Source organism: Notolepis coatsorum (assembly GCF_963971535.1).
Source record: "Notolepis coatsorum genome assembly, chromosome: 2".
NCBI classification, from domain to species: domain Eukaryota; kingdom Metazoa; phylum Chordata; class Actinopteri; order Aulopiformes; family Paralepididae; genus Notolepis; species Notolepis coatsorum.
Genome location: NC_140166.1, coordinates 215,221,968 through 215,234,467, shown reverse-complemented (window position 1 = coordinate 215,234,467; position 12,500 = coordinate 215,221,968). Strand labels below are relative to the sequence as shown.

General features: G+C 47.9%; 1 protein-coding gene across 1 annotated transcript in view; it reads left to right on the top strand.

Moving 5' to 3' along the window:
* LOC311223749 (estrogen receptor beta-like) overlaps positions 1–12,500 on the top strand; it is a gene marked incomplete at its 3' end in the record, with an annotated part of 186,967 nt that overhangs the window by 50,216 nt on the left and 124,251 nt on the right. The window contains 1 exon segment of the mRNA XM_084308520.1: positions 8,659–8,858. Coding sequence (XP_084164646.1) covers positions 8,659–8,858 — 200 coding nt within the window.

The window sequence follows — 12,500 nt, the reverse complement described above, 5'->3', positions numbered from 1 at the left end:
GAGCGTGTGTGCGTGCATGTGTGCGAGCGTGTGTGCAGATAGATGTTGTTGTGAAATAGGTTCTCCTCAGTCGGTGTGAGGATGGCTGATTTAACCTGTGCACACAGATGACCTCAAGGTCCAACAGCTGCACTTCTGATCCCAGGTCTGATTAGCTCGACCCAGGGCAGGTGTGGCTGATCCCAGGTCTGATTAGCTCGACCCAGGGCAGGTGTGGCTGATCCCAGGTCTGATTAGCTTGACCCAGGGCAGGTGTGGCCGCTGATCCCAGGTCTGATTAGCTCGACCCAGGGCAGGTGTGGCCGCTGATCCCAGGTCTGATTAGCTCGACCCAGGGCAGGTGTGGCCGCTGATCCCAGGTCTGATTAGCTCGACCCAGGGCAGGTGTGGCTGATCCCAGGTCTGATTAGCTCGACCCAGGGCAGGTGTGGCCGCTGATCCCAGGTCTGATTAGCTCGAGCCAGGGCAGGTGTGGCTGATCCCAGGTCTGATTAGCTCGACCCAGGGCAGGTGTGGCCGCTGATCCCAGGTCTGATTAGCTCAAGCCAGGGCAGGTGTGGCTGCTTGAACCAGCCATCCCCACGCCACACAGTAGTACAACAATGTCAGATGATGATTTGATCGTGGAACGTCCGCGGAAATGTCAGGAGGAGTGTCGTATTTTCAGCTTAAGTATCATTTGATTCGTCGTAAACAGTTTTTTAGGTCAACCCTCTCTGAGCATAGTCGACTCAGTATGTTGAGGGGGGGCGTGGCCTTCTGTTCATTGGTTGTTTTTGCGGATGACGTCGCGTCACTGCATTGCTGTGCTGCGAACCGCAGATGGACAGTGGGCAGTGGTCACGGCACTGCAACACACACACACACGCACAGACACATACACACAAACACACACACACACACACACACAGACACACAGACACACACACACACACACACGCACACAATGAATTAAACCCAGCCTGCTTTTTCACTTTACCAAAGCATTATACTGTCATCATAGAGGCTCATGCATAGTGCATGAAAACACTCCCCACTGATCTCTGAGAGAACGTGCAGCAGCAGGGAATCCTCTACATTCCTGTCTACCCGTCTGATCTCTAACCTACCAAAGTCAGCCCATGTTACCCCACTTCTGGGAGAGCGGCACTGGCAGATCCTCGACCTGGCATACCGTGCAGCGAGGGGCACAGCTCCCGCCTACCTCCGGTCAATGGTCTCTAACTACACACCCTCAAGACCCCTACGCTCTGCATCTTCTAACTACACACCCTCAAGACCCCTACGCTCTGCATCTTCTAACTACACACCCTCAAGACCCCTACGCTCTGCATCTTCTAACTACACACCCTCAAGACCCCTACGCTCTGCATCTTCTAACGACACACCCTCTCAAGACCCCTACGCTCTGCATCTTCTGACTACACACCCTCAAGACCCCTACGCTCTGCATCTTCTAACTACACACCCTCAAGACCCCTACGCTCTACATCTTCTGACTACACACCCTCAAGACCCCTACGCTCTGCATCTTCTAACTACACACCCTCAAGACCCCTGCGCTCTGCATCTTCTAACTACACACCCTCAAGACCCCTCCGCTCTACATCTTCTAACTACACACCCTCAAGACCCCTGCGCTCTGCATCTTCTAACTACACACCCTCAAGACCCCTACACTCTGCATCTTCTAACTACACACCCTCAAGACCCCTATGCGCTGCATCTTCTGACTACACACCCTCAAGACCCCTGCGCTCTGCATCTTCTTACTACACACCCTCAAGACCCCTACGCTCTGCATCTTCTGACTACACACCCTCAAGACCCCTACACTCTGCATCTTCTGACTACACACCCTCAAGACCCCTACGCTCTGCATCTTCTAACTACACACCCTCAAGACCCCTATGCTCTGCATCTTCTAACTACACACCCTCAAGACCCCTGCGCTCTGCATCTTCTAACTACACACCCTCAAGACCCCTACGCTCTGCATCTTCTAACTACACATCAACACCCCTACGCTCTGAATCTTCTAACTACACACCCTCAAGATCCCTATGCTCTGCATCTTCTAACTACACACCCTCAAGACCCCTACGCTCTGCATCTTCTAACTACACACCCTCAAGATCCCTATGCTCTGCATCTTCTAACTACACACCCTCAAGACCCCTATGCTCTGCATCTTCTAACTACACACCCTCAAGACCCCTATGCTCTGCATCTTCTAACTACACACCCTCAAGACCCCTACGCTCTGCATCTTCTAACTACACACCCTCAAGACCCCTATGCTCCAGGGGGGTCATCAATGAGAAGCAGGCTATAATCTGTCCTTGCTCCACAATGGTGGAACGAACATCCCACCACAGTCAGGACAGCCGAAACCCATCCAATGTTTCACTGTCGACTAAAAACGTCAGCTAAATGACTAAATGTAAATGTTAATGTTAATTCATTCAACTGTAGTGGATCACCCCAATGTTACAACCACAGCTAGATAAAATAGGAAGGCAATCAACATCATATAATGTAGCTCAATCCCTCTCAAAAAGCATGAAACAATCATTTACCCAGTGCCTGTAAGTAGTGCTTTACGCATGATTGGTATCCAAATGGCCCGCAGTGGTTCTGTGTGGTGGCAATGAGCCAAGCCATACAAGCTGTACGGTGTAAAGCTGTTCATCATCCAGCAGCTCCAGAAATGATAGGCCACTGAGTGATGTGTTTAGCTAACGTTCAGCCTAAAATGATAGGCCAGTGAGTGATGTGCCTGGCTAACGTTCAGCCTAAAATAATAGGCCAGTGAGTGATGTGCTTAGCTACCATTCAGCCTAAAATAATAGGTCAGTGATTGATGTGCTTAGCTAACGTTCAGCCTAAAATAATAGGCCAGTGAGTGATGTGCTTAGCTAATGTTCAGCCTAAAATGATAGGACAGTTAGTGATGTGCTTAAGCTAACGTTCAGCCTAAAATGATAGGACAGTTAGTGATGTGCTTAAGCTAACGTTCAGCCTAAAATAATAGGCCAGTTAGTGATGTGCTTAAGCTAACATTCAGCCTAAAATGATAGGCCAGTGATTGATGTGCTTAGCTAACGTTCAGCCTAAAATGATAGGCCAGTGATTGATGTGCTTAGCTGACGTTCAGCCTAAAATGATAGGCCAGTGAGTGATGTGGTTAGCTAACGTTCAGCCTAAAATTATAGGCCAGTGAGTGATTTGCTTATAACGTTCAGCCTAAAATTTTATTCATGCTCATGTAGCCGTACTCGTATTGCCATCTCCGTTGTGTTTCAGTTCGACCCCTGTTAAGGGGTTAACAAGTCCATCGTGACTGTGGATATACTCGCGGTACCTCCGTTACACTCACTTTCCAAACCAAACTCTGGAACACAGAGCTAAACCTGGCATTTCAGACCTTTGAGAGTGGTTAACCTACTGTATTAATGTTAAGTAAACAACCATAAACCTGAGAGGTGCTGCCGCGTTGAAGGTCCAATCCACAGGACAATAAAAGATAAGCCACGCACCTTGGGGAAAAACCAAACAACAGTCATTGTGGACTGACTTGGTACCAAACCACTGACAAGAAAGTTGTATGCCTCCCTGCTTTTTAACGCTATCGGTTGTTTTGGGGATGCACCGATTTTGGCCAATACCGATTTGGCCATTTCCGTTATGGCCGATAACCGATATTACCGATGTCGATATGATCGGTATAAATGAAACAAATTTCTATGATAATCAAAATGTATACCTCCTATTTTTGTACATACTATTTTTGTACATACTGAAAGAATGTTAGCCCACAATCCTGTGCTGCATCATTGTCACATGTAAGTAATGTTATCCAAACAAACTGTATGGCCATAAAAAGAAAAACAACACGCACACGCACACACACACACACACACACACACACACACACACACACACACACACACGCGCACACACACACGCACACACACACACATAAAATATATTTGACGAGGCTTGACAACAGAGGCTCAAAGATAACTTCACATTTATTGGCTATTCGTTTCTTTATATCGCTTTATCCATCGGGCTGCTCCCATTTCCAATTCTGTGTGTTGACAATGACATCCTGGTGTGACATCATCAACTACGGCAACTTAGGACGCTCAAACTCAAACCTATTACATCACGCTCTCTCTCTCTCTCTCTACGTTGTCAAACATGTACACTAAAGTTAAGTTGTTATGTTGGAGTTTTATTGTGTTTGAGTTGTTTGAGGGAAAGAAACCTCCTGTCCTGCTGTAGTTTTTATTTTCACTTTGTACCGCTTGATTTTATTGTATTTCATGAAAAAGTAACTTGAGAAAAGGTTTTGCATTTTTCTATTGCAGTTTTGCACAATACATGTTCTTAAAATAACTCTGTACTATGTGAAATATGTCCTAGTACAAGAGTACAGTAATAGCTGCCATACCAGTGTTTAACCCCTTCAGAAGCATTTATATAGACATTTTAAGATAAATTAATATACCGTGATATATACCGTTACCGTCTATGCTTCAAATTATACCGTGATATACATTTTAGACCATACCGTCCAGCCCTACCCTAACGGTACTCTAAACCAGATATATTGTTCATCCCTAACGGTACTCTAAACCAGATATAATATAATTATAATAATATAATAATAATAATAATTGTTAGACTAGAATAATAATAATAATATATAATGTTCATCCCTAACGGTACTCTAAACCAGATATATTGTGCATCCCTAACGGCATTCTAAACCAGATATATTGTGCATCCCTAACGGTACTCTAAACCAGATATATTGTGCATCCCTAACGGTACTCTAAACCAGATATATTGTGCATCCCTAACAGTACTCTAAACCAGATATATTGTGCATCCCTAACGGTACTCTAAACCAGATATATCGTGCATCCCTAACGGTACTCTAAACCAGATATATCGTGCATCCCTAACGGTAATCTCAACCATCACAAAAGGTCGGTCCTCCATCTCCTCTCTAAAGCCTATTTAAAAAAATTAAATAAAAAATTAAATAAATACAAATAAATGAAATAATAATAAAAAGCAGCCCACTTGGCAATGAGTAGAGAAATTATACAACAAAGTGCTTCATTGTGTTGTGGCTCTAGAGATTTCCCAGTAACATCACTTCAAAGCGAGTGAACAGCACATCAAAAGAACTCCACAGCCACAGCTATTGTAACTACGGTGAAAAAGAACCCTCTGGTTTGTCCTCCACAGAAAGCATATAATCCACATCTTCAGTCTTGTGTTGCAGACGGAGAAATATAATGTGGCTTTGTCCTCTTGTGGAGAAAGAACGAAGGTTATCCTATAACCCTTTACTGACAGAGCGTCCCGCTCTGCCATATTGAGATATCATCTCCATGCACATATTGTGCATGTGAAAAAGTTGACACATGCACATCACTTGCACGTCACCACGCCTACTCCCGTGTGTTCCTACAAAACACAGGAAGTGGTCACGCTTACACCCTTCTAAGTCTGAATTCCATGCGTGAAAAACATCCAAGGGTCCTCAGGGCGCTGAAGAACGGGACGCTCTGTCAGTATTCATATAACTAGGGTTATAGGATAACCTTCATTATATTACATCTGACATCGCGTCCCGCTCTGCCATATTGAGATCAAAAGGGGCAAAGCGGACCTGAGGGCCCATAAGCCCCTGACCAGGGGGGGAGGGGAGTCCCGTCCACCCGTCCGTCTTAACAAGGGGGGGGGGGAGGCAGTCAACTACAACCAACGTGCGAAAAAAGAACCAGTCACCCTAGAATGCATAGTGCAAGCGGGACCGCGTGTGACAGAGCACTCCGCGGTCCACACCCACACACACCTGCTAGCCCACCTGATGGCGGGGTGCAGGAGAGGTCCCGGCCCTCAGGACTGCCTGGGAGACAGAGCCCCCAGGCATGTCCACAAGGTAAAACCTAACAAAAGGACCCGGGGAGGACCAGGAGGCCGCAGCGCAGATGTCCTCCACGAGGCCCCCCCAAGCAGGGCAGGCAGCTGCGGGGGGAACCCGTCCGGCCAAAGTGTAGCAGAGGGCAAAGCCCTCGCATAACCAATGTGACAGGCGTTGCTTGGACAGCGCCTTAAGGCCTCTACATGCTACAGCAACTTCAAAGCAACTGCAACACAACATCGGTGCGATTTCAACGCGGTTGTTGCAGAGGGTCTTGTAGACTGTGTGGCGAGGATGTTGCGTACCTGTCTCCAAAATCTAATCTAAACAACCGTTGCGTTGATATTGTGTAGCAGTGATTGGTTGGTAGTGAATGGGGGCGGGGCTGTCATAGAATAATATTGGTCCCGCAGCGAGGAATACCATCCTCCATTGTTGTAGCCAGCAAGCTATGCTATCAATATTAGCTAAATAATTAGCGTCATAGCTGGCCTTTTTCTGAAAACCCAAGCACATATTGTTCCATAGCATACGCCTTCAGTTGATCATGACAAATCCTCTCTTACCTTGACGATTAAAAAGCCTCCATAATTTAGTAAATAAAGCTGTAGCCAGCCAGCTAGCATTGATGCTATACAAAATGCTATCCACATTAGCTACATAGCTAACCAACTAAATACAATGGTATCCTGAGGTAACGTTAAATACAACGTTTGCTAGTCGAAATGACTGGACACACACAGGGACAAGTTAAACATCAATCAATTAATTTATTCCAACAGGTAGTTTGAGCTGCATGTGAGCCGAGGTCTTTCTCTCCTCTCCATTGGAAACTAATGACGTTACGTTAGCTCGAAAAAGCACAAAACCGGCCGACAAAAGTTAAGCTGCTAGCAACAGACACTATAATACTTCCGGTCGGGGGATTTCAAAATAAAAGAGCGACGTCTAAAAGCACCGGAAATACATTTATTTTGTACATTATCTAACGTTAACACGAACCTAAACTAACTTTAGATTAGTTTAGGTTCGTGTAACGTTAGATATTGTAAAAAATAAACGTATTTACGGTGCTTTTAGACGTCGCTCTTTTATTTTGAAACCCCCCGCCCGGAAGTAAAAATGATGCTTATTTTTCGGCTTGTTATCAATGGGTTGGTTGAGAAGGGAAGTGTCATCTATCTAGGGAACCTAGCTACATACGGGGTACAATGTTACATTAGGCTGTGCGTCGATGTTGCAGAAGCATAAAGGCAGAGTGTCTGCAACACCGTTGCTTTGTCGATGTTGTGGTGCAGTTGCTTTGAAGTTGCTGTAGCATGTAGAGGCCTTTACCCGCGTGAGAGCCACCGTAACAAACAGTTGATCGGTAGCCCTGAGATCCTGCATGCGACTAAGGTAAACCATCAACGCACAAACAGGACACAACAGGTGAAGGCTCGCCTCCAACTCACTAGCGTGAGGAGGAGGGTGAAACGCCTGGAGCACAATATCCCTGGATTAGGCCTCAGAGTCGCACTGTTATCAGCCTGAATAGACAGGCACTCGGACCGCACAGAGAGAGCACACAGCTCACCCACGCGTTTAGCGGAGGTGATGGCCAGAAGGAATGCGGTCTTGAAAGACAGCCGATCCCATGGCGCCTGCTCAATAGGCTCAAACGGGGCCCCCAACAGCCTTTCCAGGACCAGTTGGAGGTCCCAGCTCGGAGACAGAGCACGTTCCACAGGCTTGAGACGCCGTGCGCCAAGCAGGAAACGTCCCACGAGAGGGTGGCTGAACAGCGTTCTGCCCTGCCACTCTCGAAACATATGCCACTTCCCTGCGTAAACCCCTCCCGCTGTGCATTGCAAACCCCGGTTTCGCCAACCGCGCGAGCAAGGTATCTCACGGAGTCGGGATTTCGCACCCTGACTCTACCAACGAGGCAATTGCATCCAAGGGGGGACCCCGACAGAAAGGGGTGGTCAGACACGACAGTCAACACTCCTGGTGAATGAGGTAGTTCCCCCGCTGAGCATTGTCCGGTTTTTGCACAGAAATTAACTTGCTGGGGATGGCCTGCTCTGTGGCTGGACATGCATGGTGTGTGGTCCTCACACTGCCCGATAGGGTGGGTCTCTACACACCGTAGCCCTGTAGTGATATTACTACCACCCAAATTATGTGTGCCTGACTCACTACCGCTGCTAGGATTGGAAGTCCGGACGGGGGAGGCACTAACGTAATACCCGGCCTGGCGAGGGCGGGGCTGGGGGAACCCACCCTGCGACCTCCTAGGCCTAGGGGTTCCCACTCTGACAAAAAAAATGTAATACAGGGAACCCTGCTCCGTCGTCACATACAACACCAGGCTCACCAAACGCACAAGCAGGACGTGTGGTGCGGGAGCCTCCTGACAGTACAGCATTCTCATAGACAGACCCAGGCCTAGCTAGCAGCTGGATGTCAGCCCCTGTCTTCATGAGAAGCGATATGTTGGGCCGCTTGCGCTTCACTGGAAGAACACGGCCCGCAGCCAGAGGGGACACAACAGAGCCCTGAATCCCGTAGTGTAGCGGGGGGGAATGAACGGAGAGCGTGATAGACACAGCTAGATGGCGACGGTTACTCCTCACGGAGGCGTGCCCATCTAATTCAGCAGGTCCCTCGGCCGCCAAGGGCTGTCGGCACCGTGATAGCCTGTTCTCTTTGTTTCCAGGTTATCTCAGGCGGGGGACACATGGCCACCGGTCGGGGGTCTCGCAGCAGCCGCTGGCGAGACCGTGCTCTCACCTCTGACTGCGCGGTGTGGGGCGGCGTGGGGCCCCGGTCAAAAGCCGCCCGCGCCTCTGTCGACAAACCAAAAAGTCCATCCACGGAGAGGGGGGCCCTGAGTCTCCAGGGGAGACTGCTCCAACCACAGATGTCTGTGAATAAGAGTCAACAGCATCCTAGCCCCCCCTGCGGTTATAGCCTGCGGCTGGGTAAAAATCTGAATAACCTCAAAACCCTGCGCGATGGTTTTGACGTCGGCTGGCCCTAAGACCCCATCACCCAACACCATTTTTGACAGAAAAGCAGCCAATTGAACAATGTTATTAGTCGCTGCTAAATTCTGTACTGCAGCGATATAAGCCTCATCAGCCCACTCAGCCACCTGCCGGGCAGACTCGCCCCTTGGCGTCGGCTTCCGGGCGGGATACCGCTCTACCATGTCAGGGCAAAGGACCGATGCCACCTGCTTCTCTAAGCACGGCACACCTGTCCTGAGCCCCGTCGTCAGACCGTCCACCCGTGTAAAGGGTAAATAAGCCTCAGCCAAACCCGCAACATTAAACACTGTTTGACCTTCAGTAATGTAATGGTTACGCGGGGGGAAACAACACATGGGAGCGGCGACCCGAAGGCAATAGAATTAGCAGTAGCTGCGCGCGCCATGATAATTGGAAAAACATTTAACAACGTTTCGTGTTGACCATATTCATCCAAATACACAGCCCCCCGCGCTATCACACCGCGCTGTCGTCTCACGGGACAACGAGCAGTAGTGAAACGCTAGTACTATGAATTGCCGATGACGGCCCTACCTGTGCTGTCAGGAACCGAGGCAGTATAGGGGTCGCCGTTCCATCTGGACGCGCCGAAGAGTATCCGGGGGCTGGGGAAACTCTGGCGAAAGTCCAACATTCTTCAATTTCTCCCGTTGCTTCATAATAACGTTCCACTGGTTGAGAGTGCATATGAACAAACCCACGCTTGATCCTTAAGATCCTTAAGAACTATGTGAGAATGCTATTCATCGACTACAGCTCGGCATTCAATACCATAGTCCCCTCCATACTCATAGCCAAGCTCAGGGACCTGGGCTTGGGCTATGACCTCTGCCAGTGGGTCTTGGACTTCCTGACTGGCAGACCCCAGGTGGTGAGAGCAGGCAACTGCACCTCCTCATCCATCACCCTCAACATAGGGGCCCCCCAGGGCTGTGTTCTGAGTCCCCTCCTCTACTCCCTGTACACACACGACTGTGTGGCTCAGCGGAGTAGCAATACAATCGTCAAATTTGCTGACGACACAGTGGTGGTGGGCCTGATCTCTGCCAACGACGAGAGGGCCTACCTGGAAGAGGTCAAGGTCCTGGCGGGATGGTGCCAGGAAAACAGCCTCTCCCTGAACGTCAGCAAAACAAAGGAGATGATTGTGGACTTCAGGAGGTCGGGGGTCAAGGACTACAGCCCCCTCAGCATCGACGGGGCACCGGTTGAGAGAGTCAACAGCTTCAAGTACCTCGGAGCCTACATATCCGAGGACTTGACATGGACCACACACATTAACAGTGTGGTGAAGAAGGCACGACAACGCCTCTACTTCCTCAGGCGCCTAAGGAAGTTCCAAGTCAGCCAGAAGATCCTTAAGAACTTCTACTCATGTACAATAGAGAGCATCTTGACCGGCAACATCACCTCCTGGTTTGGGAATAGCACTGCAAAAGACCAAAGCAGACTACAAAGAGTGACACGTTCAGCCGAACGCACAATTGGAGGGGGGCTCCCCACCCTCCAGAACATTTACTACAAGCGTTGCAAGGGCAAGGCTAAGAGAATCATTAAAGACTCCAGTCACCCGAACAACTGCCTCTTCGAACTGCTGCGGTCAGGCAAGCGATACAGGAGTCTCAAGGCGAGCACAGAAAGACTCAGAAGTAGCTTCTATCCCCAGGCCATCAGGCTGCTAAACGAACAATGAATGAACACTACACAACAACAACCACCAAACGCACATAGCACACACATCCACACGCACACACCCACTTTAAACAAACACACTGTAGCACCCACTCCACACACTTTATAGCACACACCCACTTTAAACAAACACACTGTAGCACCCACTCCCCACACTTTATATTTATGGATGAAGGATTGCACTACAACTCGTACACCTTACTGTAAATTGTACCTAAAATTGTACCTCATCCCATTTCTGCTTTGCACTAGATAGTACTGTACATTAGTACACTGCATAGTATTGTGTATTGTATATTATATGGTAACTCAGAACATTGTACATATGTCTATACCGAACACTGTGACCTCATTTTCTTCTTCTAAATTCATGCTATATTATGTTATTATGTTATTTGATACTATCTTGTCTAGCACAGTCTCTGGAGCGTAACAGTAAGAAGCATTTTGTATGAAAGTATTCTGTACTTCTGTATGACAACTATTAAAGAACTTGAACTTGAACTTCTACTCATGTACAATAGAGAGCATCTTGACCGGCAACATCACCTCCTGGTTTGGGAATAGCACTGCACAAGACCGAAGCAGACTACAAAGAGTGACACGTTCAGCCGAACGCACAATTGGAGGGGGGCTCCCCACCCTCCAGAACATTTACAACAAGCGTTGCAAGGGCAAGGCTAAGAGAATCATTAAAGACTCCAGTCACCCGAACAACTGCCTCTTTGAACTGCTGCGGTCAGGCAAGCGATACCGGAGTCTCAAGGCGAGCACAGAAAGACTCAGAAGAAGCTTCTATCCCCAGGCCATCAGGCTGCTAAACGAACAATGAACACTACACAACAACAACCACCAAACGCACATAGCACACACATCCACACGCACACACTCACTTTAAACAAACACACTGTAGCACCCACTCCACACACTTTATAGCACACACCCACTTTAAACAAACACACTGTAGCACCCACTCCCCACACTTTATATTTATTGATGAAGGATTGCACTACAACTCGTACACCTTACTGTAAATTGTACCTAAATTGTACCTCATCCCATTTCTGCTTTGCACTATATAGTACTGTACATTAGTACACTGCATAGTATTGTATATTATATGGTAACTCAGAACATTGTACATATGTCTATACCGAACACTGTGACCTCATTTTCTTCTTCTAAATTACATGCTATACTATGTTATTTGATACTATCTTGTCTAGCACAGTCTCTGGAGCGTAACAGTAAGAAGCATTTTGTATGAAAGTATTCTGTACTTCTGTATGACAACTATTAAAGAAACTTGAAACTTGAAACTTGCTTGGAAAAAGATACGGAAGGGTGTAAGCGTGACCACTTCCTGTGTTTTGTAGGAACACACGGGAGTAGGCATGGTCACGTGCAAGTAACGTGCTGCATGTGTCAACTTTTTCACGTGCACAATATGTGCATGGAGATGATATCTCAATATGGCAAAGCGGGACGCGATGTCAGATGTAATATAACTACTGCTTTACCCTTTTCCTCACACGCGTCCCAGGCCTCGATGGCAGCCGAGTCTTTAAAATTCATAACACAAGGATCACGCCCAACATTATGTTATGACCCTTCTCTCATAACAGGGTCTAAACTGGCACAGTAGGAGGCTTTCCTGTGTCTCGTCTCGCTTTTCATTTCCTAACCGTCGTCAAGGAAACTATAAAAGAAGGAAGGGTTATCGCTTCAGAATACCAGCGTTCTATACCAAGGAAACTATAAAAGAAGGAAGGGCGTCATGTCAGAATACCAGAATTCTATACCAAGGACACTATATAAGAAGGAAG